Consider the following 24,129-nt stretch of genomic DNA (forward strand, 5'->3'; position numbering starts at 1 on the left):
ATTCCCTTTACAAGCCAGCTGTGTTCTCCAAAAAATAACATGCTGACCAATACTCGAGCAATCGTAATATTCATTCATGGCGTTGATGTTTGCCTTTATTGAAATTTCTGGATATGAGTTAGAAGTGCAGGATTTGTTATCAGGCGTCACTAAGTATATGCGATGGCACATGAAATATTTACAACCATTCAATCCATGAAGTTGAATTAAAAAGTTTGAAAATTACCAGTCTTTGCATAACAATACAGCAGTGTTGTAGAAGTGTGGCAGTACACGGCAAGTTTCTGCAATCTCGACTGCTCTCCGTATAGAGACGGCGAACAAAGGCGAAAGACGAAGCGTCACATCTTATTTCAAATTAAGCTCATAAAGTCATGCACTCGACCTTACGTTAATAGAATTGTCGGCTAAGAAATGGGAACGGAAGGAGCGTAACTAATAATAATATGAAGTTGAGACTTGTCCTTAGTGTGGTTTGCTCTGTCTTTTCTCTTCCAGTATCCGATTGGTACAGTGATTCAAGGCATTATTGGCCGTTTGAGGACATAACGAAGGAAACGGTTCAAGATATTCGAGGTGGAAATCATGGAAAAGTACATGGCGATGTTCACATCGTCCAAGGTGTCGTTGGGAGAGCCTTGGAAATAACTGGTAAAAATAACACGTTCATTGATTTGGGACTTCTATCTGGATCCTGTCTGAGTGATCCCGTGTCATGCAAATCGGGATCCACTGTCGCCTTCTGGCTAAAGCTTCCTTCTTTCGAAGGAAACAAAATAGTGATGCAGCTAGGCCAGAATCGACATTCAAAAGGATTTACAGTGTGGACGAGAAAGAGAGAAAAGAGAAAAGAGCAAAAGATAAACTTCCGTGTAAACACTAGGACAAAAAAAATCCAGTCAGAGATCCCTTGGAATACCACTGGATGGACGCATGTTACAATTGTATGGCGACATGATGGAACAAGCCCTCAACTTCACATTTATTTTAATTGCTCACTTAGCGACAGTGTAAATGAAAGTTATCCGGATACAAATGAGAGAAAAGAAGACCCAAGAGTATCTTTAATTCTTGGTGCAAGTCGTAGACACGCCAAAAACGCGCATATCCTCATTGACGAATTGGCGGTGTGGAATAGGACGCTGTCAAAGAGAGAAGTCTGTGACATATCTAATTTACTAACAGGTACGTATAAGTATAAAAGCCATTGACTGCTAACTACAACTGTTAACTACAACAATTACAAGTGAGAACCAGCACAAATTTGAAATTATGTAGATGCGCTAATGTTTACTGCTGTTTGTTACAACAGACCGGAGCCCACTAAACCCCCTCAAAAGAATACTTCTTTAATCTACTCTATCCCTTAACATCTTATAAGGTAATCTAGAAGCTGGACTGATTTCATCTCCCGAAAACACATGTACAAATGCATTTTAATACAAGGACGCTATATCCGCAATCCGCGAGAGACAAACTCCATTGGTCTTTGTGTATAGTTTTTTTTTATAGAATATTACAGCGTCTTAGGCGCAGTTTGAAGCTTAAAGCCTATGAATAATCAAGAATCGCAGGTCCTAAAGCTTCCTAAAATAAATAAGACGCTCTCTGTTATTTCCAACGACGCGGGAGACACCTAAAAAAGACCGAGCTGTTTAGAAACTGACTAACACGAATCCTATATGTGTTCAACTTTTTTTTCTTATGTGGCGGGCTGAATTACCTTCCAGGATTTACTAGTATTCCTCTATATATCTATATCTATATCTCCTCATTAATAGGATAGGAAAATAGTGGCTCATCGCTCAAAGTAAGAAATGCTTGATAGATATTATCAGGAAATTATAAGGTCTGTAGCATTTACCAAAATCTGACAAAAAGTTTAATGCTCCCTACTAATAAAAAGTGCTCGGGTTACAACCCCCTGGCCAAATTAACGAAAAAAGAATGATTACACAATTCTACTTTAAACACACATTTTTATTGTCTGCTAAAAGGTTTTAAACATGTTCTCAAATTTCAGTAGTGTATGTCTTTCGCCATATGTTTAATTCTGGATGGTACCCCCCCCCCCCCCCCTTCCCCCCCACACACCCCTATCAAGAGATCCTGGGTCCGTTTCTTAGAGAAACTGATTTCATTTAGTTTTATTACCACAAGCCAGGGTGTAATATAGAATTTTATTTTGAGCATGTTCTTATAGATTGACATTTCTATAAGTATGGGGAGGCCCAGCTGTCAAGTAAGAGAAAACGCCGATTTACATTGATGGTTTTCCATAGTCTCAGGATTGCTTTCATTTTACATTTACAAAGTAATGTTGTGTTTAGATATTGGCCCGTCCATAGCCTAAAACTAACACTAAAAAAGCTCAAATGCGCATAAACTGTGAACTTAAATGTATCCATACCTCCTTCCTTATCCGTCCCCCCTTGAATTGAATTTTAACTTACACTCATCATTTTTTTCTAAATCCCTGTGGTTACATGAATAACAGTTACACATTATCGAGTTATTATAGAGATTCGTTACGCCGACAAGACAACGAGTGTATCATGTCATTTGATGAAGATTTTGTAGCCAAAACAATATCCAAAAAAGCCCCAGGGAGTCGATTATATGATGAAATCCCACCGCTTGCATGTTTCGATTTATCGTTACATCCAAAAAGATTAATTTTCTGATAGTGAGTGAGTAAAATTGATATCTTCCCACCAAAGCGGCTTTTTGTGAAAGAATTGTCTTTGAAAAATGGAAAATAAAATAATTAAAAGAGTAGGTGACAAATAGGCCATATTTTTTTGGTTACATTCTGCTGAAAAATAATTCCTCGTACTGGTTAGATAATAAAATATATTTTCGCTGTCATTTTATCTTGTGCAGTCTTTTCCTGTGCACTGTTTGGCAGTATTGTCCTTTAACATTACATTGCTGACTCTAAATGAGAGGAGTCTTGTTTACGCGTGCATGTATAGTGCATAGGAAGACACTGCGCGTACTTGTTTGATAAGAAAATGCTCCAACAATTGGTCGAGTTTTAACCTAACCCTTATTTGCGTGCGCAAATGGATAAGCGTACATTCTTTGACTTTCTTTATCGAAATGACTATCCTCTCCTTGGATAGATATCCTCCGCTATCCTCCACTTTTAGTAAGAAACTAAAACATAGGATTTCTCTCTTCTTTGCTCAGTCCACGGTGGTTACAGTGATTGGTCGGCTTTCACCGACTGCAGCGCTACATGTGGCAGCGGGGAACGTACCCGGAACCGCGCATGCTCCAACCCAAAGCCTCGACATCGTGGCATGAACTGTTCGCTCCTAGGCCCTGACCGTGAGGTTCAACCGTGTTTCCTTAGAACTTGTCCCATCCACGGTGGCTACAGTCCATGGTCCGAGTTCTCTCCATGCTCCAAATCGTGCGGGGGTGGTGAGCAGTTCAGGAATAGAACTTGTACAAATCCAATGCCTCAACACGGTGGCCGCAACTGCTCGGGCCCTGAAACCAGTTACAGGACTTGTAACGAGAACGCATGTCCGATAAACGGCCGTTTTGGACAGTGGTCGGATTACTCGAAGTGCAGTGTTTCCTGCGGGCATGGAAACAAGACGAGGACTCGCTCGTGCGATAGTCCCAGTCCTGCGTATGGGGGAAGTAATTGTTCGGGGTTTTTTGTACAAGCAATCAGTTGTTTTGTAAGTCACTGTCCAGCGCATAGGAGGTTCAGCGAATGGTCTGATTATGGCAGTTGTTCGAAAAGTTGCGGTGGTGGAGAGAAATACCGAAACAGAAAATGTACTAACCCAACTCCGCAACATGGCGGGGAAAATTGCTCCGGAGATGTTATTGAGTCTGTTGCGTGCAACACACAAAGTTGCCCGCGACACGGCAATTACTCTGCATGGTCGCAGTTTTCAGCGTGTAGTGCGTCTTGCGGGGAAGGTTTCAAAACGCGAAATCGAACTTGCACAAATCCAGCACCTCAACATGGAGGTCGTAGCTGTTCTCTACTTGGCGAAGCAGTCGAGACTGTCAACTGTACGCTTGGGCCGTGTCCAATTGACGGGGGATATACACCTTGGAGGGAATTCACGTTATGCACAAAGCTGTGTGGCGGTGGATGGAAGTATCGCACCCGGCGGTGCATTAATCCGGAGCCACAGTTTGGCGGTCGTAATTGCACCCATCTGGGACCCAGTTTTGAAAAACAAAGATGTAACGTGCACCCTTGCCCGATTAATGGAAGCTACACCGAATGGTCGCCTTGGTTTATCTGTTCAAAACCCTGTGAGAAGGGGTTGACAGAGCGCATAAGGACGTGCACCGACCCCCCACCCCAGTACGGTGGTGCAGATTGTGCGGGCGGGCATAGAGAAACACAGACAAAAACATGTAATGACTTCCCCTGTCCCATTCACGGAGGCTACAGTAACTGGTCGAGTTTCACAGAGTGCACTAAAAGTTGCGGAAATGGCACAATAACACGAAATAGGACGTGTACAAATCCTGTACCCCGTTATAATGGGAATAACTGTACCGTGGTAGGACCTGCTATAGAGATTCTTCCTTGTAATACCCATCCGTGCCCGGTGCATGGTAACTACACTGCGTGGTCAACATTTACGGAGTGCTCAAAATCTTGCGAGAACGGCACAAGGTACAGGTATAGAAACTGCAGCCAACCTCTTCCTCAACACGGAGGCAGAAACTGCTCGCACTTGGGAGATGATAAAGAGCAGGAAAATTGCAATACGCATATGTGCCCGATCCATGGGGGTTACACCGAGTGGACAAATTTCACCGAGTGCACTGTAAGTTGTGGTAATGGCACTAAGTTTCGTAACAGAACATGTACAAACCCAGAGCCTAGACACGGGGGGAGAGATTGCGATGGACCTGCGGTTGAAATACTGGCATGCAACACTCATTTTTGTCCTATTCACGGTGGCTACACGATGTGGTCCAACTTTACCACGTGCTCCGTTTCGTGTGGAAATGGTACACGGACAAGGATCAGGAATTGCACCAATCCGCCGCCAAAGCACAATGGACGCACTTGTGACGTCTTAGGGCCAAGAATAGAAACGCAGCCTTGTAATACCTTTTATTGTCCCGTAGATGGAGGCTACACGCAATGGAGTGAGTATAGCCAATGCTCCAAGACTTGTGGACTTGGCGAGGCCTTCCGTACGCGGAATTGCACAAACCCAAAGCCTCAGCATGGCGGGAAGGGTTGTCAAGGGGCTTCAACCCAGCGCCGAGTCTGCGTCATTGTCTTAAACTGCCCTGTTGACGGCGGATATACGCAATGGACGAAGTACAGTGAGTGTAGCAAATCGTGTGGAAATGGAACAACAAATAGAACGAGAATGTGCACTAATCCTGCTCCACGACACGGGGGCGAAGACTGTGAGCACCTTGGCCCTGATATTGAAATTACGCCGTGTAATGAGCACCCTTGTCCAATACACGGGGGGTACACTTCATGGACCACCTTTACAACCTGTAGCCTGACTTGCGGTGGTGGGACATCGTACCGGTACAGAAACTGTACAAGCCCGATACCCCGGCACGGTGGATCTAATTGTTCAGTCTTGGGGCCCGCTTACGAGGAAAATGAGTGCAACACTGTGCCGTGCCCAATTGACGGAGGGTTAACGCCATGGTCAAACTATTCGCAGTGCGATAAGTCCTGTGGTATGGGGACCAAGATGAAGACGAAATCGTGCACCAACCCGAAACCGCAGTATGGAGGAAAGGATTGTTCTCATTTAGGCTCTCTGATCTACGTCATTAATTGTAACACACATCCCTGCCCAATAGATGGCAAGTATAGTAAATGGAGCCATTATTCGGGTTGTGATAAGTCTTGCGGGAATGGCACGAGAATAAGAACCAGAACATGTACCAGACCAAGGCCGGAGTTTGGTGGTAGGAATTGCTCAATGCAAGGACCAAACGCGCAGACCATCCCTTGCTATTTACGGCCTTGTCCTATTGATGGGCAATACAGCAACTGGTCAAAGTTCACTGTTTGTACAAAGTCATGTGGAACTGGCGTTCAAACCAGGACAAGAGAATGCAACAACCCTGTGCCCCAGTACGGAGGAAGTGGCTGTGAGCGGTTCGGGAACGCAAAGGAAACTCAACAATGCAATACGATGCCCTGCCCTATCGATGGGGGTTATACTGAGTGGTCTAGCTATGCACCATGTACTGTGACGTGTGGGGGCGGAGTCAGGCTGAGGGTCAGAAATTGTACTAAGCCAGCACCGCAATACGGAGGCAGAAACTGCAGCACGCTTGGCCCTAGTGGGCAAATCATTCCGTGTGCCAACACGCGTTGTCCAGGTAGGTATAGGGAGCATGCTTGGCCCTAGTGGGCAAATCATTCCGTGTGCCAACACGCGTTGTCCAGGTAGGTATAGGGAGCATGCTTGGCCCTAGTGGGCAAATCATTCCGTGTGCCACCACGCGTTGTCCAGGTAGGTATAGGGAGCACGCTTGGCCCTAGTGGGCAAATCATTCCGTGTGCCACCACGCGTTGTCCAGATAGGTATAGGGAGCACGCTTGGCCCTAGTGGGCAAATCATTCCGTGTGCCACCACGCGTTGTCCAGGTAGGTATAGAGAGCACGCTTGGCCCTAGTGAGCAAATCATTCCGTGTGCCACCACGCGTTGTCCAAGGTAGGTATAGGGAGCACGCTTGGCCCTAGTGGGCAAATCATTCCGTGTGCCACCACGCGTTGTCCAAGGTAGGTATAGGGAGCACGCTTGGCCCTAGTGGGCAAATCATTCCGTGTGCCACCACGCGTTGTCCAGGTAGGTATAGGGGAGCACGCTTGGCCCTAGTGGGCAAATCATTCCGTGTGCCACCACTCGTTGTCTAGGTAGGTATAGGGAGCACGCTTGGCCCTAGTGGGCAAATCATTCCGTGTGCCACCACGCGTTGTCCAGATAGGTATAGGGAGCACGCTTGGCCCTAGTGGGCAAATCATTCCGTGTGCCACCACGCGTTGTCCAGATAGGTATAGGGAGCACGCTTGGCCCTAGTGGGCAAATCATTCCGTGTGCCACCACGCGTTGTCCAGGTAGGTATAGGGAGCACGCTTGGCCCTAGTGGGCAAATCATTCCGTGTGCCACCACTCGTTGTCCAGGTAGGTATAGGGAGCACGCTTGGCCCTAGTGGGCAAATCATTCCGTGTGCCACCACGCGTTGTCCAGATAGGTATAGGGAGCACGCTTGGCCCTAGTGGGCAAATCATTCCGTGTGCCACCACGCGTTGTCCAGGTAGGTATAGAGAGCACGCTTGGCCCTAGTGGGCAAATCATTCCGTGTGCCACCACTCGTTGTCCAGGTAGGTATAGGGAGCACGCTTGGCCCTAGTGGGCAAATCATTCCGTGTGCCACCACGCGTTGTCCAGATAGGTATAGGGAGCACGCTTGGCCCTAGTGGGCAAATCATTCCGTGTGCCACCACTCGTTGTCCAGATAGGTATAGGGAGCACGCTTGGCCCTAGTGGGCAAATCATTCCGTGTGCCACCACGCGTTGTCCAGATAGGTATAGGGAGCACGCTTGGCCCTAGTGGGCAAATCATTCCGTGTGCCACCACTCGTTGTCTAGGTAGGTATAGGGAGCACGCTTGGCCCTAGTGGGCAAATCATTCCGTGTGCCACCACGCGTTGTCCAGATAGGTATAGAGAGCACGCTTGGCCCTAGTGGGCAAATCATTCCGTGTGCCACCACGCGTTGTCCAGGTAGGTATAGAGAGCACGCTTGGCCCTAGTGGGCAAATCATTCCGTGTGCCACCACGCGTTGTCCAGATAGGTATAGGGGAGCACGCTTGGCCCTAGTGGGCAAATCATTCCGTGTGCCACCACGCGTTGTCCAGATAGGTATAGGGAGCACGCTTGGCCCTAGTGGGCAAATCATTCCGTGTGCCACCACGCGTTGTCCAGGTAGGTATAGGGAGCACGCTTGGCCCTAGTGGGCAAATCATTCCGTGTGCCACCACTCGTTGTCTAGGTAGGTATAGGGAGCACGCTTGGCCCTAGTGGGCAAATCATTCCGTGTGCCACCACGCGTTGTCCAGATAGGTATAGGGGAGCACGCTTGGCCCTAGTGGGCAAATCATTCCGTGTGCCACCACTCGTTGTCCAGGTAGGTATAGGGGAGCACGCTTGGCCCTAGTGGGCAAATCATTCCGTGTGCCACCACGCGTTGTCCAGGTAGGTATAGGGAGCACGCTTGGCCCTAGTGGGCAAATCATTCCGTGTGCCACCACGCGTTGTCCAGATAGGTATAGGGAGCACGCTTGGCCCTAGTGGGCAAATCATTCCGTGTGCCACCACGCGTTGTCCAGGTAGGTATAGAGAGCACGCTTGGCCCTAGTGAGCAAATCATTCCGTGTGCCACCACGCGTTGTCCAAGGTAGGTATAGGGAGCACGCTTGGCCCTAGTGGGCAAATCATTCCGTGTGCCACCACGCGTTGTCCAAGGTAGGTATAGGGAGCACGCTTGGCCCTAGTGGGCAAATCATTCCGTGTGCCACCACGCGTTGTCCAGGTAGGTATAGGGGAGCACGCTTGGCCCTAGTGGGCAAATCATTCCGTGTGCCACCACTCGTTGTCTAGGTAGGTATAGGGAGCACGCTTGGCCCTAGTGGGCAAATCATTCCGTGTGCCACCACGCGTTGTCCAGATAGGTATAGGGAGCACGCTTGGCCCTAGTGGGCAAATCATTCCGTGTGCCACCACGCGTTGTCCAGATAGGTATAGGGAGCACGCTTGGCCCTAGTGGGCAAATCATTCCGTGTGCCACCACGCGTTGTCCAGGTAGGTATAGGGAGCACGCTTGGCCCTAGTGGGCAAATCATTCCGTGTGCCACCACGCGTTGTCCAGGTAGGTATAGGGAGCACGCTTGGCCCTAGTGGGCAAATCATTCCGTGTGCCACCACGCGTTGTCCAGGTATAGGGTAGCCTTGTTGATAGGGGGCACCGTTTTATTTTCGTGAAAATGTCTAAAATCTACACCAATGTGCATAGTTCTCTTTCCTTATGACTTAACAAATCTGTCAGGAACCTGTGTTTTTTTTGTCAAGCGGTCGTCCTTAGAGCGGGGATCCATTGTACTGTCTTTACGGGAATAGGCAACTTGCACTTACTGGTCTCTTGACTGAGTCTCGCATATCTCATATATTCTTAAATGAAGCCAATACAACGAATGTGCATTTTTTTCTGTCTCAGCTATTGTGTTCAATATCACTCTGAATCTCACTGGTGAGGCATGGGATCCAGAATTAAAAAACGAAAAAAGCGTGCAGCGTGCTCGACTAGAGCGCAAAATAAAGACCGGAGTAAGTAAGATATTGGATATGGGAGTTGGATTGCTTCAATCAGGGGTGAGGAGGCGTGTGTGTGCATAACCCGTGATGCCATTTTTTTAACTTTTCGTCGGCCCCTTCGACATGTTCCGAAGTTAACTGGTGCAAAAATGTCTTCAAAGATAACTGTCAACATCTATCTACCCCCACAACCATGATTAAATAATAGAATTCAAATGCAATTATTATAAACCCTTATTATAACGTTTTAATTATCAGTCTCAGTAATACTCTGCCGCCCGACTTTTGATAGCATTTTAATTTTTTTTTTACTTTTTTTCTAGATCGAAGTGATCTACGAATTTTCCTTAGAAGTGGAGAGTATCAGTATATGGAGCTTCAGGTAAAAACCTTTGACTAAACTTTCAACAATCACTTTACGTTATTCGTAAAATATAACTACAGGTTGTCTTCAAGGAAAGGAAGCGTCTTGGCTGACCTAAGCGTCGAATACGCCAATGAACTATACAAGGGGATAGCGATACTACAGGATGCTATCTGCCAGAGACGGGACTTGGGGGGACTGGCAGCCTATGCCGTCAGGCTCACTACTCAAGATGGTGCGTGCTCTTACTTGTTAATATGAAAACCTAGCATCTTGCTTAATTCATATTGTATCCCGGGGACTCGGGGGTTGAGGGGTGGATGGTTGTTGAGGGGAGGGGCATAGATTTATGTTGATGCTATATACCATAGTAGAGCTCATTTTTAACATATGGCTGAACCAAATCAACTTTCCATGCCACTATCTCTATTCTAGACTTTTTATGAATTAATATGTTTTGCGCCTTACCTCCACCTATGCGTGAACGGTTCCCTCCTAGATGCAAATGTATTCACTTTGTTTCTAGTTCCATCAAGAGCTCCTCAATCTGTATCAGGCTACAATGTCAGCTCTACCGCGATTTGCATTCAATGGCTGCCTGTCAGTCTGAATTACTCAAACGGACCGATATTGGAGTACAGGATCAGCGCCGAGAAGATAGGGCTCGGAGGGTCCCGTGCCAGGCGTTCTCTGCCACGCCCAAACTATAGCACCAGTAGTGGGGAGGCTAACAGCACCGAGATATTTGGACTGAGCAAGTACACGATGTATAAGATACGCGTGGCAGGGAGGAACAGGCGAGGTGTTGGCATCGAAAGCTCACCTATTTATGTGATGACTGGTGAAGACAGTGAGTAAGAAAGTGGTTTAATGGTCATGATTCGAAAATGCGTGGCTTAACACAAATTTCCCCATTTTTAAAACCTTTTTGATTGCTATTACTATTCTGATTCGGCTCCTCGATCCTCGACTTCTCTCAGGATGGTCCAGATTGATAAATAGACTATGAAATACACGTATTACTCTAAAAAAAACGCGGATTAGGCCATCACTCTAGAACATCACCAGTATCAAAAAAGGTTGATGGCGAATTAAATAAGACCAGCAACCAGCAAGGTTTTTCTGTGAAAAACTCGATTTTGATATTAATGTATAACATTTCAAAAGAAATAGTAATTTTATAATCGTTTTTTTAGAACCAGCGATCGCTCCTGCAAACATTTCAGCCGTCAACCTCAGCTCAACCAGCATTTCCGTTTCTTGGTCTGCGCTTCCTGGAAAATCCATACCCGGTGTTCTGCGCGGGTACCGCCTTGTCTATAGTCCCGTGCCTGTGTTCGGACAGGCCTCTTTGTCCGGTCATACGGACGTGGGACCGGACTCCACGCATGCGATACTTACTGGACTTAAAAAATACACGGAATATGTAATGGATGTGCTTGGGTTTACCTCCATCGGGGAAGGACCTTCGGCTCGAGTCACCGCCAGGACGAGCCAAGATGGTAGGAGAAATAACCAAATGAATGTCACTAGTCAAAACAAGGAAGTTCATGAAAAATTACTTGGGGAAACATAAATCACTCTTGCAGTCTTGACAGAGTCTTCCGTACCAGTTATCCCAGGATATTTTGATGAATGTCTATTTGTTCTTATTTTTGTCGGGATGTCTTTAGGTGGTATACTCCCCCATGGTATACTCCCACATGGTATACTCCCCCATGTGGCCCATATGCCATTCTAAGAAAAGCTATTCATGAACTCTCACCAGTGCCCAGTCAGCCGCCTCCCAACATCACCACCCATAACACGAGCTCCACCAGCATCCTGGTGCAATGGGGGAACATTCCATTCGAGCACGTGCACGGGATCTTAACAGGGTACGTGGTGAGCTACTTTAATACCGAGACCGATGGGTACAACTGGACGGAAGTGAGTGTTGGCAAACGGACGACGTCTTACCAACTCCAGTTATTGGACAAGTACACCAAGTACTGCATCCAGGTGCAGGGTGTGACGGTGAAAGGCGAAGGCAAAGACAGCAAGGCTACTTGCGTCTATACTGCTGAGGATAGTAAGTGTATCTCGCGATAAAGTTGACTATCGTTAACTGGAACCTTAATGTTATGAACTCCTTTTCTGTTAAGTCGACTTCTTCTTGCTTGCTCAAACCTGGGTTCTCCATAACTGTAACAGCTATTTTTAGGGGTTCTCTAACCAGCTGTATGGCTGGGGGAGTTTTACTTTTTCGCTGTTACAAACTGGATGTCTTACACAGTGTGTACAAGAAGATTACAAGAAGATTTTTTTGAATAATAATTTGGGGTGCCGCATTCCTTTATGTGTTCCTAAGACGGCAAGTTCAAAGGGTAAAACTTCACTGACACCCCGGAAACCGTTTAGTTTTTTTTGGATAAGGTTTTCAGACAATGGGTGTACGAAGGGCGACCTCCCAACGTGGGTGTGCCAGTGAGTTACCCTTGGACTTGCCGTGACCTATGTAATGATTACATGGTTATTATTGACTACGAAGGTAACACACTATTACCGCATCATTATCCCCCGGCATAAGTTGGCGGTAAATTGTCTAATGATAAAGTTTTAAAAATTGCAAAACCCATAACTTTGCGTTAATTTCCCGCGTGACAGTACTAGCGTATCCCCGACACCCTGCGATAATTTCCCGCGTGACATTAAACTTGACTTGGTGTCGATGATACGAGGAAAGTAATATTGATAATTTTTTGTTACACTTGTGTATCACATACCCTTTCGATTTTTCTTATTAACTTTTTTATCCATAGCACCATTTATAGAATCAATATCCGCGAATGGGGTTTGGTACTATATTTCTAATGAACTTATGATGTCAACATCAAAGTTTAAGTGTTTTCTCATTGCAAAACGCCATAGTTCACATTAGCCATTTTTTATAATGCAGTACCAGACGCACACCCTCTAAATGTCACGGGTTTTAACAAGAGCTCCACGCAATTGTACATAGAATGGCAACACATCGCTAAGAAGGAATGGAACGGGATCCCTCGCGGTTATCGCGTATTCTACCAAATGCGCGATGACCAGCAAAGATGGCAGAGTGCAGACGTTAATCCCAGCGCTGACTATGTCACACTGCGGGCTCTGAGGAAGTTCACGTGGTACCGGATAAGGGTCGCCGCGTTTACTGTTGAAGGTGTTGGCCCGCAATCGCCAGTCTTGGAGCGCCGAACTGCGGAGGATGGTGAGCTATTGATTAGGAGTTTATGTGACCCAGAAGATGTTCATGAACGCTTTTAGAGATCAACAGGGTTTATAATCCCATTTGATCGATGTAAAATGAATACTGGTTGTACTGCAGCAACTGAAGAGCGATGGTTGAAAGCGCTTTTGTTGGTTTAGCGCCGTTGCGAATATAATAGGGAATTTAAGCAACTAAGTCGGCGACTAAAGGGAGAACATGATCCCACAAATCAGCTTTTATGCTTTGCGCTCAATTTTAAACTAGTTTTGATAATATTCACTCTCTTTTGTACTCCCAAAAAACTATAAAAAACCCTGGAATCTTTCTAACCTAGTGAACAAGGATAGTCTAGGACAACGGCTGAAAAGTATCAGAATCCATTTCAGAGTACATTTGAAGTCTGAATCTTTGAATTTTCATGTGTTTTCTGCCGTCGCCGTTGTCGCTACTTGAATTCCCTAAGTAAAGAGGAAAAGAAAACCATTTTTGTTATGAAGTGGTTGCACTGTACCATGATGTATCTTAGCGTATAGTGTCGATGAGTATCTGCTGTTTAACTGAACGAAGTTTACCAAAGTTTTCCTAGCCTGAATAAACGTTTCGTAATACGAAAACGAGTAACCGTTTGACAACAACAAAATGAAAAAAATTATGTCGAGAATATTTTTTCGGACTGCCTTAATTGGAACAGCTAGAACTTTGTACTCACCGTCATCACGGCCAATGAAATGAATCATATTTTCGTTGAGAACTGAACTTGATCTGGGACTTAAACCTCCTAACCTATCAATAACTTTTATACTTACACAGTAAGTAAAATCACTATTTTATCTTGACAGTTCCTAGTCGTCCTGTAATCTCGGTAAAAGCTCGTAACCTCAGCCACACCAGCCTGATAGTGGAGTGGAAAAACATCCCATCTGGCTACGTCCATGGCATTCTTCAAGGCTTCAGGGTCCACTACTGGAGGAAAGGCCACCGAGACGAGGAAAAGAGCCTTGTAGTGGAACCTGATAAGACGAGTACTGTCCTTGATAACCTTCTTATCTACACCGTGTACGCGATTCAAATCCTAGGGTTTACGTCTGTTGGCGATGGCGCCATTAGCAAGGAGATTCACGCAAGGACTGATGAATTTAGTGAGTATGTTCTCGGGCATGGACTGCGGAACGAAACAGTTCAAATTCAACATAGAAGCATACCAAAAAAAAAAACAATTAAACGTCGTTATGGCAGTTATCCCATCTGTCCTAAGGGTACACAATAGGTCCTTTTCTTGGATAACTGCCAGTGATTATCACATGTAACGCCCTTATAATTGTAATTAAGGCTACCTATCATAATAACTACACACCAAGAGCCCTAACTAGCACTTCTAACTTTTCTCCGCCCGCTGATCTAAATTATTTACTGCAGTACAGTATTGTGTTTTTGCGACCGCCAACACACTTCATGGTGTTACAATCCCAACTCTTTAGCCCCTGGAGTGCCTCCTATCAACCTTTCCGCATGGAACAAAACCAGTCCCACACACCTTACAGTAAGCTGGGAACCTATTCCTGACCCGTACGACGTTCACGGGATCCTTCGCGGGTATCGAGTGCTGTACGCGCCCATAGCTGTCGCCAACAAGACCCTGACGACGCCACCAGCTTGGAGTCACGTGACTGTACAACCTGATATGACGTCAGTAAAAATCAGTAATCTTGCCGCGTTTACAAGGTATAACTTGGCAGTACTTGCGTTCACAGTCAAAGGGGACGGGATCAGGAGTGCGAACATCACTGCCGGTAAGTGAGCACTTTGTGGTCATGTGTCTCTACATAGAGTGTTTCTCTATGCAGAGACACATATTGTAGCCATACTGTCTACACACCTATTTCAACATGCAGTGTGTGCTATATTCAGCGCTTAAACCCCCATGTATTTTATGCTTGTCTAATAGTTACCTATCGTCTTTGGGCGTTTAAAATCTGCGTAATCATTTGGGGGCGTTTAAAATCCGCGCAATCGTCTTGGAGCGTTTATCGTCTGGAGTGTTTAAAATCTGCGTAATCATGTGGGAGTGTTTAATATCCGCGCAATCCTCTTGGAGTGTTTAAAATACGCGCAATCGTCTTGAGGCGTTCTAAATCCGCGTAATCATTGGGAGCGTTTAGTATCCGCGGAATCGTCTTGGAGTGTTTGAAATCCGTGCAATCGTCTTGGGGGCGTAAACCTCAGAAACAAATCAGACAAGTCTGCGCTGCGACGCCAAGGAACACATACTCTTTATGAATATTCCAGAAACCTGTAACTGCCATAGCGCGATGTACACCAACTGGTGGGAGAACCCCCCATACGTTGAGACACCTGGCTCGTTCAACCACTCAGGGATCATTCCAGCTATCCTAGAACACGCAATCAGCACGTGCTGTGGGAATTGCTCGGAGTTTGGGACAACCAAGGTCAATTTCACGCACAGCTCCGCTGATCTGCCTAAGGCGAAGAAAAGTGGTCTGCAGCGCTTCCGAGATGGTATTGATCAAAGTACTGAACTCAGCTTTCCTGTGTATGGTTTCATGAGCCAGACGAGGTAATAAAATCTTAATATGTTTCGTTATATCATAAGGGAAGGGGAAGGTAAAATAAGTGTTGACTAAATCAGGTTTCCTACAGCAGCATACCAAAAAAATATTGTCACATAGGAAAGGATAAACAGTGCATAAATTTACCATTTATAATTTGAGTTGATCTAAGGATACAGCATAATATGATGTAGTCGTTTATTCTTTCATATCAAATTGGGTGGTGCAAATAAAATAGTTAAGCTGCATTTTATTACTTGTAAAAATTTCTCGTTTTTTGATTACGTCAGACGCAACAGAACATGGATGACGTTCAGGCTCATTTCCAAGAGAGAATATTACAATTGAATATAGTCTTCTCCATGGAAAGAAACTGACAGACATATTTTTGTCTCAGATACTCTGGAGACTTTGGGTTCGTACCTCTCGTCCAGTCCCCTGGAGTAGCTCTCATCGTCATCGGAGACGAGGAGGGCACGGCAGCGAGGCTACTCATCAGATCCATCATGCTTTGCTGGCCCATCGTTTTGCTTGACATGATGCTTCTGTGGGTCATGAGCATTGTCATCTGGTTCACTGTAAGTCAAAGATTTCTTTTCGACACTACCTACTCTCTTAGCCAGTCTATGGTTCCTGTTGAAAGCTTAATATACTTCCCAATGCACTGCTTAACATTTAAGAAAATAATAGTACCCCCAGTAACGAAGAAAGGTGGTGGACTCCGCCTACCACTCTCTGGTTGACTCTTTTCGGTACGGACTGGTCGCAGCCTTTGCATTTGTTATCTTCATTCTCGTCAGGAAACCTTCAACAACCCGCGCCATTTTCCGCACAACATGCTTCAGGGGATGTGGGAAGGCATGTGGTGGGCCTTCGCCTCCATGACGACTCTAGGGTAAGATTTCCATGGCAACTCTAGGTATTATGATTATCATCACAACCACCATCATCAACGCAGCCATCATCATCATCATCAAAATCATCACAACCACCGTCATCGTCGTCATATCCACCACCATCATCATCATCATCATCGCACCATCTACTCGGGGTCTTAAAATAATATTTTGTCCAACTGGATAAGGCAGCCATATTATTCCATAAAGTTACTCGTAGAGTCGTCTCGTAAACTGTCTTCGTATCTTAATCTTTTTAATATCTCTCTAGATACGGTGACCGCATCCCTCGTAGCTATATCGGTCGCTTGATCTGCGTGTTGTGGATCGTAATTGGTGTCATCCTCATTGCCTGCTTCAACTCCACCATGACGACTATCTTGACGGCGCGTATACTGGACAAGGATGTTATGCTCTACGGCACAAAGGTAACGTACTGCTCGCATGACGGCGCGTATGCTGGACAAGAGCACAAAGGTAACACAATGCTCGCATGACGGCGCGTATACTGGACAAGAGCACAAAGGTAACGTACGGCTCGCATGACGGCGCGTATACTGGACAAGAGCACAAAGGTAACACACTGCTCGCATGACGGCGCGTATACTGGACAAGGGCACAAAGGTAACGTACTGCTCGCATGACGGCGCGTATACTGGACAAGAGCACAAAGGTAACGTACGGCTCGCATGACGGCGCGTATACTGGACAAGAGCACAAAGGTAACACACGGCTCGCATGACGGCGCGTATGCTGGACAAGGGCACAAAGGTAACGTACTGCTCGCATGACGGCGCGTATACTGGACAAGGGCACAAAGGTAACGTACTGCTCGCATGACGGCGCGTATACTGGACAAGAGCACAAAGATAACACACTGCTCGCATGACGGCGCGTATACTGGACAAGAGCACAAAGGTAACACACGGCTCGCATGACGGCGCGTATGCTGGACAAGAGCACAAAGGTAACACACGGCTCGCATGACGGCGCGTATACTGGACAAGGGCACAAGGGTAACACACGGCTCGCATGACGGCGCGTATACTGGACAAGGGCACAAAGGTAACACACTGCTCGCATGACGGCGCGTTTACTGAACAAGGGCACAAGGGTAACACACGGCTCGCATGACGGTGCGTATACTGGACAAGGGCACAAAGGTAACACACGGCTCGCATGACGGCGCGTATACTGGACAAGGGCACAAAGGTAACGTACTGCTCGCATGACGGCGCGTATACTGGACAAGGGCACAAAGGTAACACACGGCTCGCATGACGGTGCGTATACTGGACAAGGGCACAAAGGTAACACACGGCTCGCATGACGGTGCGTATACTGGACAGGGGCACAAAGGTAACACACGGCTCGCATGACGGTGCGTATGCTGGACAAAGGCACAAAGGTAACACACGGCTCGCATGACGGCGCGTATGCTGGACAAGGGCACAAAGGTAACACACGGCTCGCATGACGGCGCGTTTACTGGACAAGGGCACAAAGGTAACACACGGCTCGCATGACGGCGCGTATACTGGAAAAGGGCACAAGGGTAACACACGGCTCGCATGACGGTGCGTTTACTGGACAAGGGCACAAGGGTAACGTACTGCTCGCATCTTAGAGACACACTAGCCCTACCCTTCCCCTCCCCCTTTTTAGAATGTGGATGTATATTGAAGGCTGTTTGCTTTTAAGCAAATTAAAATTAATTAGTCGGTCGCCTGTTTATTAATCGAGAGTTTCTCGAAATGTCGAGATATAGAAACCTTGTAAGTTGGTTGTTTAAATTATCATTTTCGCTTATCTATAGGTGGCAGCAATACAAAATTCTTCTGAATATCGACTTGGAGTCAGGAAAAATGCTCGTGTTAACCCAAACGGTATGTGAAATGGCGTCAATGTCTAGCGATATTTGGGCAATAAATATTACTGCTAATGTTTTGTGTGGCTGAAATGCTTGCAAGTCCAGACACCCGTCCTGCTTTGGGGGAAACTCGTGCACAGTGCTATAAGGAAATCCTATTCATTAGTTAGCGGGTACATCAAGTTATTCGTGTTCTAGCTTGTGTTTCATGTATATAGGTTCAACATTAATGACAGACCAGCTCTGTGAGCTGTAAATGTTTTACTCATCAACAGTCGAGTGTGTATAGTTCACAACTTAATTTTCGTTTCTCTAGGAAAACCATATGCGAACCTGGAAGACGTGTACGATGCGCTTGTCAGTCGCGAGGTGAAAGGCGTTTTGATTGACGCGTACACTGTCGGCAGCCGCAAGAAATTGTTTGATCGTCGCGATCTCCGTATCAATAAGCTGATGGATTACAAGTCTGCGTATGGGGTGGTACTAGGGGGTGAGGCAAGAAAGCTACAGCAGTGCTTTCAGACATATCTGGGCGAGCAGAGGTCCGAAGTCTCTGGAATCATAGAAAGTAACATTCAGACGATTGAGGTAATGAAGGGGGCAGTCATGGGTCACCAAAGAAGGGCATTAGAAATTTGATGTGCAGGCGCGCAGCCACACAGCCAGGATTTGCTTAAGATGGTGGTAGTGTTGGAAGGTTTTTTTGGTCGTGGTGGGGGGGGGGAGGGGGGTTCAAGAAAGATTTCTTACGAAAAATGTCTTAATTTTGGTCGATACCGCGAAGGAATGTTGCGCGCGCCCCAAATGCCAGTCCCTAGCTACTCGCCTGAAAAGGATTTTGTATGAGCCGATTTGTTGGGCCCAGTGTAGACTGACTCGACAACAAAAATATGTGAAATAATGACAGATATTAAGATGACAGGTCAACAACCAACAATTCGGGGGGTGTTAATGAGCCTTCATATTATTTGTGAAATAGTCCATATACTAGGGCTTGCAGTATGCAATTAGGGGATGTGTTTCTCGTGGACGGCCCTCCCTCTCCTTAGCTCCGGTATACGCCTACGAGCATGTCAATAAATCAAAACTGTCGCTCCATACTTCATGTCTTAACGCAGGTATCCACGGAGTCGTTGAGTGTTGACCGTTCCAAAGGCCTCTTCGACCCTAACTTTCCCACCTACACCAAGACGATGATCGTGTTCTCCGTGATTCTCATCCTTATACTCGTCATTGGCGCCAAGTTCGAGTGCGCGAAAAAAATCGGATGGATTTCTTTTAATAAGAAAGGTTAGTCGCGAATGATGAAAAATGAAGTGAGATATTTAGTATTGGTGTAGCGCTTTCGTGGTCCGCGAGAAGGATCAAATGCACTTCACAAGAGATAAAGATTTTTTTCTGGTTAAAATGGATACGAAGTGCTCCACGCGGTTTACATTGAGTCAAAACTGAAGATGGTATCACGAGCCAGCCTTATCACCAGGGGCCGGTTGCACAAAGCCTGGATAAGTTATCCGCCGGATAAAATCCCTATCCAGCGAATAGTTATCCGGCGGATAAAATAGCGTTGCACAAAGCGTGGATAGAAGGCTGGATAACTATCCGCTGAATAGCCATCATTACCACTAAATGGCTTCCCGTTTCCATGGTAAATATGCAAAGCGCGCGCTGTTTTTCCTTCAAACAAAGTGGCGACCGTTGAAAAAGCTACTAAAAGTGCCAGAAAACAAACAGTTTATCGAGGCAAAGTGCATGTAAATCATTGAATGATCACAGGGGATAGTGTTTAGCTTCTTCCTGTCTTTGGGAGTCACATTCCTCGACAAAACGGACAATATAGTTTGATTCCAGTCCTGCCAAAGCTACATGTAAGTTCGTAGTTCATTGTAAATTTACCAACAGTAAAACTCGTCGTTTACATGTGTTTCAACTTTCACTGCGTCTAAAATTAATCAGAATTCTACAAAAAAATTTTGAAAGCAAGACGCCATTTTGTTTTTTCTTCACATTTATTCGGTGGATAAGATTTTATCCGACCTCTATCATCCGGATAACTTTAACCGCTTAATAACTTTTATTCGGGCTTTGTGCAACCGAATCACGCAACTCGGATAACTTTTATCCGCTGGATAAGGATTTAACCGGTGGATAAGACTTATCCAGGCTTTGTGCAACTGGCCCCAGGGGTATATTCCCGCAAAGTTCACTGGGCGCGTACATAGGGGGAGGTGGTGGGGTGTGCAGGGTGCGTCCATATGGTAAATTGAATATATAAAAAATCCTTGAAAAAAAACCCCAACAGTTCAATAATTAGGGCTTTTACGATAATTTCTCTTCCCCAACAATGAAGAAGTCCTTCTCACACCTGTCACAGGGTGAGCTACTGTTAGCATTCCTTTACCGTGACAGAAGTGAACTTTCTGTCTTTCAGAGTCCACAAAGGTATCCAAGGCGACAAAGTTAAAAAAGTTCAAAGAAGAATTTCGCCAAGAGATGTCTCTTGTGGTGCGCATTTTCCTGCACAATTGTGAAAAGAAAATGGCAGAAATGAGAATCAAGCACAGAAAAGAGCTCTACCACTTGATCAGACTAAAAAGGATGGAGGAAACTGGACAAATGTACAACAGCAACCCATTTCACTATCGTAACATTTTCGACATTTTCTGCAAAAACAAACAGTATTCTTTGGCGTCAACTCTAAGCCCCAAAGACCGCGAAAAAATGAATGGCCTTCTTTCATTTTCTAGCCCTTTTAGAAGGAAGAAGGCAGAAGAGGTAGAAACTGTCGTCTAATTAAGTATTCACTCTTTAAGGTTGTTTTGAATAGCAAATCATTCGTATCACAGGAAATTCTTACAGATACCTGGATTAAACAAAAAGAGAGATAAATTTTGAATTAAGGAAGATTAAATCTAGACCAGAAATATCGATGAAAGACTGAATGAACTAATAAAAATAAATTTATTTTCGTGCTTACTTTGTGCCTATGCATTGCGATTGCTTCTAGATATGGATTGGGCCCGTTTTAGGTAGAGGGGTCTGACACATCCTATGAACCCTCAGCGCGATGTAGACGCGGGCGGACAAGAGAGAAAGGAACTTCCCCTTTCCTCTTTGCTTCTTCCCCGTGCGTATTTTCGCACATGCGCTGCAAGAATTTAACGTCTCCTCTTCATTTTCCGTTTCTTTCCCTAGTAAAAATAGGCCTAGATAGGATAGGCCCAGGAGTCCCTCACTCCCTCTTTAGTAATTTATGCTATCTTTTCTGAAGCAGGCCTTGGTCCTAATAGTCCGGCGGATATGTGTTTGAATTGCGCACTTTTTGCTAAAGTTACCAATTTTAGCATAGTGATAGTTTTTAATACCCTTTTCAAGATAGGCTATAGAGCCAAGCTCAGATCGGTTTTAATTTCTAAGTAATAAGGAGTATTGATTTGGCCGCCATTTTTAACCGGAAGTAAACTACCTTTTTATAAAAAATAAATAAACTTGCACATTTTGATACTGTTTTTTCACTAGACAACTAATATGAGTCAAAGAATGTATTTAAGCCCAATATTTTTTTTAAATAACCGCTATATTGTCATTTTTGGAACTTTAAAGGTGATAGCCACCTTTAACCGGAAGTAGTCGAAAGTAAAACCTCAGACGTTTATTTCATCCCGCGCCCTCTAGCAAAAGACACCAACTTTATTGCAGTTGTAGGTTGAAATAACCTTTATAAGATGAGCTATGGAGCCAAGATAAAATCGGCTTTTATCACCGACTTATATGGTTCATTATAATTGCAGCTATTTTGCTCTGGAGATTAAATTTGGCATTTTTGAAAGCACAGAGATGCACATCTTGTTTAAAAGTCTACGACTAAAATATTCATGAAATCCATTTAATACTTTTAAGTTGTAAAAAAAAGGCAAAACTGATTAGGTTTCTGCTTAAGTTTACCATTTTTTAAACCGGAAGTAGGTTTCCAAACCTGTTTCTGCACACTTTAATCAAACCAGATTAATGCATATACGAATAAGCAATGAAACATTTTTTTAAAAATAGAATTGCACAAATGATAAATGCACCAATTTAATATAAAGAAAATGTTTTCTTGCTATGTGAGCCTCGGCATTTTGTTGAAAATTAGTGAAATCTTAGTCAGGCTGGACGTTATTAAAAATAGATTCTTATAAAACAAAAAGAGTGTGGTTCATAATACGTCGGTCTAACGCAATAACAACCTCCGATGAGAATTGTTTTCTTTATTTAATGCAGTTCAGATATCTAACAGCTTTATCGTTAAACGATTCAATGGAGCTGCAAAGGGCTGAACATTTCAAGCTGGCTTTGGTGCAAGAGCAGCGTGCTGGGCAGCCTATCTTGCATCTAATAGCTCTTGGTTCATCATCTAATAGTTCTAGGCTTCTTGGCACGCCTTGGAAAGCTCTCATAGCGTTTGTCCAAAGCGGCTATGGCATACTGTTGTCCATTGTGCTAAAAAGACGGAAGTATTGAGACAGGGAGGAGTGCTTGCCCCCAACAATGGCCTGCTTGAAAGGCAGCTTTCTTGGTGTGTTGTATGATAGCTGCCTTCGTCGGTAGAATGACATCAAATGCTGTTCCTTTCTTCACGAAGAGCTGCATTCTTGTCTTGTCTACTTCCGATTCTCTGTACTTGTTCGGTCGTATAGAAGCAGTGGAAAGCGCTCAAGTGTTACCAAACATTCTGTCTTTCACCTTTACTGGCCTGAAGGCTAACTGTCGAAGGCCATCTGTGGCTTCGGGGAATACAGCAAGTACTGTCTTTTCCCCCTACCCGCACAACAGGATACAGTATCACCTGTAAATGGGTGAAATTCTAATTAGCGAGATACTCCTTTGACTCTTCTGTAGAAAAAGGAAGAAAGGCAAGAAGAGTGATAAGCGCACACCCGAGGCCACCAGATTAACAGTTCCTACTGTTAGAAAATGTTCATCTTGTAGCACTGCACACATTCATGTGTGCGGTCGTTTACAGAGACGTTGAACTCAATTGGTGGAGCGGCCCGCTCCCGGGGTACTTGGTATCCCCATCAGGCTTGTCACATAAGCAGTTGCTATTGTCTTCTTTCTTTTCTCTTGATCCAGCTATTGAGTGTAAATGTTTGGTATACTTGGGCTGGCTATATGTGTCTTTTAAATCATTTGACGACTTTCGAAAATAGTGATTATCGACGCGTGACTTTTCATTTTAGGGTTTAAATTATCGGCCATTTTAATATCCCAAGATAATCCGTGATTAAATCAGATTTTCTTTTGGCTGCATAGCTTATCTTAAAAAGATGACCCTTAATTACTCCTGAAACAAGTTTTTATTATTATTTTTGTTTAAAGGCGCAAAGTGAAACAAGCGTGCCAGTATTTACTCATGACTACTTCCGGTTTCAAAATCGCTGTCACCGTAAAAGTTACAAAAATGAAAAAAAATCTTGTTACTTTAAGAACTCTTTTGTTTAGATGCATTCTCTGAATTATATTTTATTTGTCTATGAGTAAACTTTCTTAAAGTGTGCGAGTTTATTTATTTTTTTGGAAAAAGTTAGGTTACTTCCGGTTCAAAATGGCGGCCAAATCAATTCATTATTAATCAGAAATTAAAGCCGAACTGAGCTTGGCTCTATAGCCTATCTTGTAAGAGGTATAAAAAAGTATTACTATGCTAAAATTGATAACTTTAGCAAAAAGTGCGCAATTCAAGGTAAAATCTGCACATATCCGCTGGACTATAAAAGGCTAACAGGAAATCAAATTTTCTTTGCTTCGGTCTTACTTTTTTGGGTTTCCTGTGTGTTTTATTCCTAGTCTCCTGCGCGGTTAC

At 44.8% G+C, this 24,129-nt stretch overlaps 1 protein-coding gene across 6 annotated transcripts in view; it reads left to right on the forward strand.

Moving 5' to 3' along the window:
- Positions 1–21,260, forward strand: part of LOC116619170 — a 44,823-nt gene extending 23,563 nt beyond the window's left edge. For 5 of the 6 annotated variants that reach the window (XM_048723876.1, XM_032383658.2, XM_048723877.1 and 2 more), the window contains exons 5-23: positions 499–1,185; positions 3,193–6,351; positions 9,252–9,361; positions 9,673–9,731; positions 9,794–9,948; positions 10,240–10,563; positions 10,910–11,215; positions 11,482–11,784; positions 12,652–12,951; positions 13,791–14,090; positions 14,430–14,741; positions 15,238–15,526; positions 15,916–16,096; positions 16,319–16,413; positions 16,686–16,842; positions 18,231–18,300; positions 18,601–18,872; positions 19,403–19,574; positions 20,716–21,260. In XM_048723876.1, coding sequence (XP_048579833.1) covers positions 499–1,185; positions 3,193–6,351; positions 9,252–9,361; positions 9,673–9,731; positions 9,794–9,948; positions 10,240–10,563; positions 10,910–11,215; positions 11,482–11,784; positions 12,652–12,951; positions 13,791–14,090; positions 14,430–14,741; positions 15,238–15,526; positions 15,916–16,096; positions 16,319–16,413; positions 16,686–16,842; positions 18,231–18,300; positions 18,601–18,872; positions 19,403–19,574; positions 20,716–21,077 — 7,613 coding nt within the window. In that variant the 3' untranslated portion in view covers positions 21,078–21,260. The remainder of the gene's footprint in view (positions 1–498; positions 1,186–3,192; positions 6,352–9,251; positions 9,362–9,672; positions 9,732–9,793; positions 9,949–10,239; positions 10,564–10,909; positions 11,216–11,481; positions 11,785–12,651; positions 12,952–13,790; positions 14,091–14,429; positions 14,742–15,237; positions 15,527–15,915; positions 16,097–16,318; positions 16,414–16,685; positions 16,843–18,230; positions 18,301–18,600; positions 18,873–19,402; positions 19,575–20,715) is intronic. The other variant, XM_048723879.1, reaches the window with a different exon arrangement.
- The last annotated feature ends 2,869 nt before the right edge of the window (positions 21,261–24,129 follow it).

This window comes from Nematostella vectensis, chromosome 2 (assembly GCF_932526225.1).
Source record: "Nematostella vectensis chromosome 2, jaNemVect1.1, whole genome shotgun sequence".
NCBI classification, from domain to species: Eukaryota; Metazoa; Cnidaria; class Anthozoa; order Actiniaria; family Edwardsiidae; genus Nematostella; species Nematostella vectensis.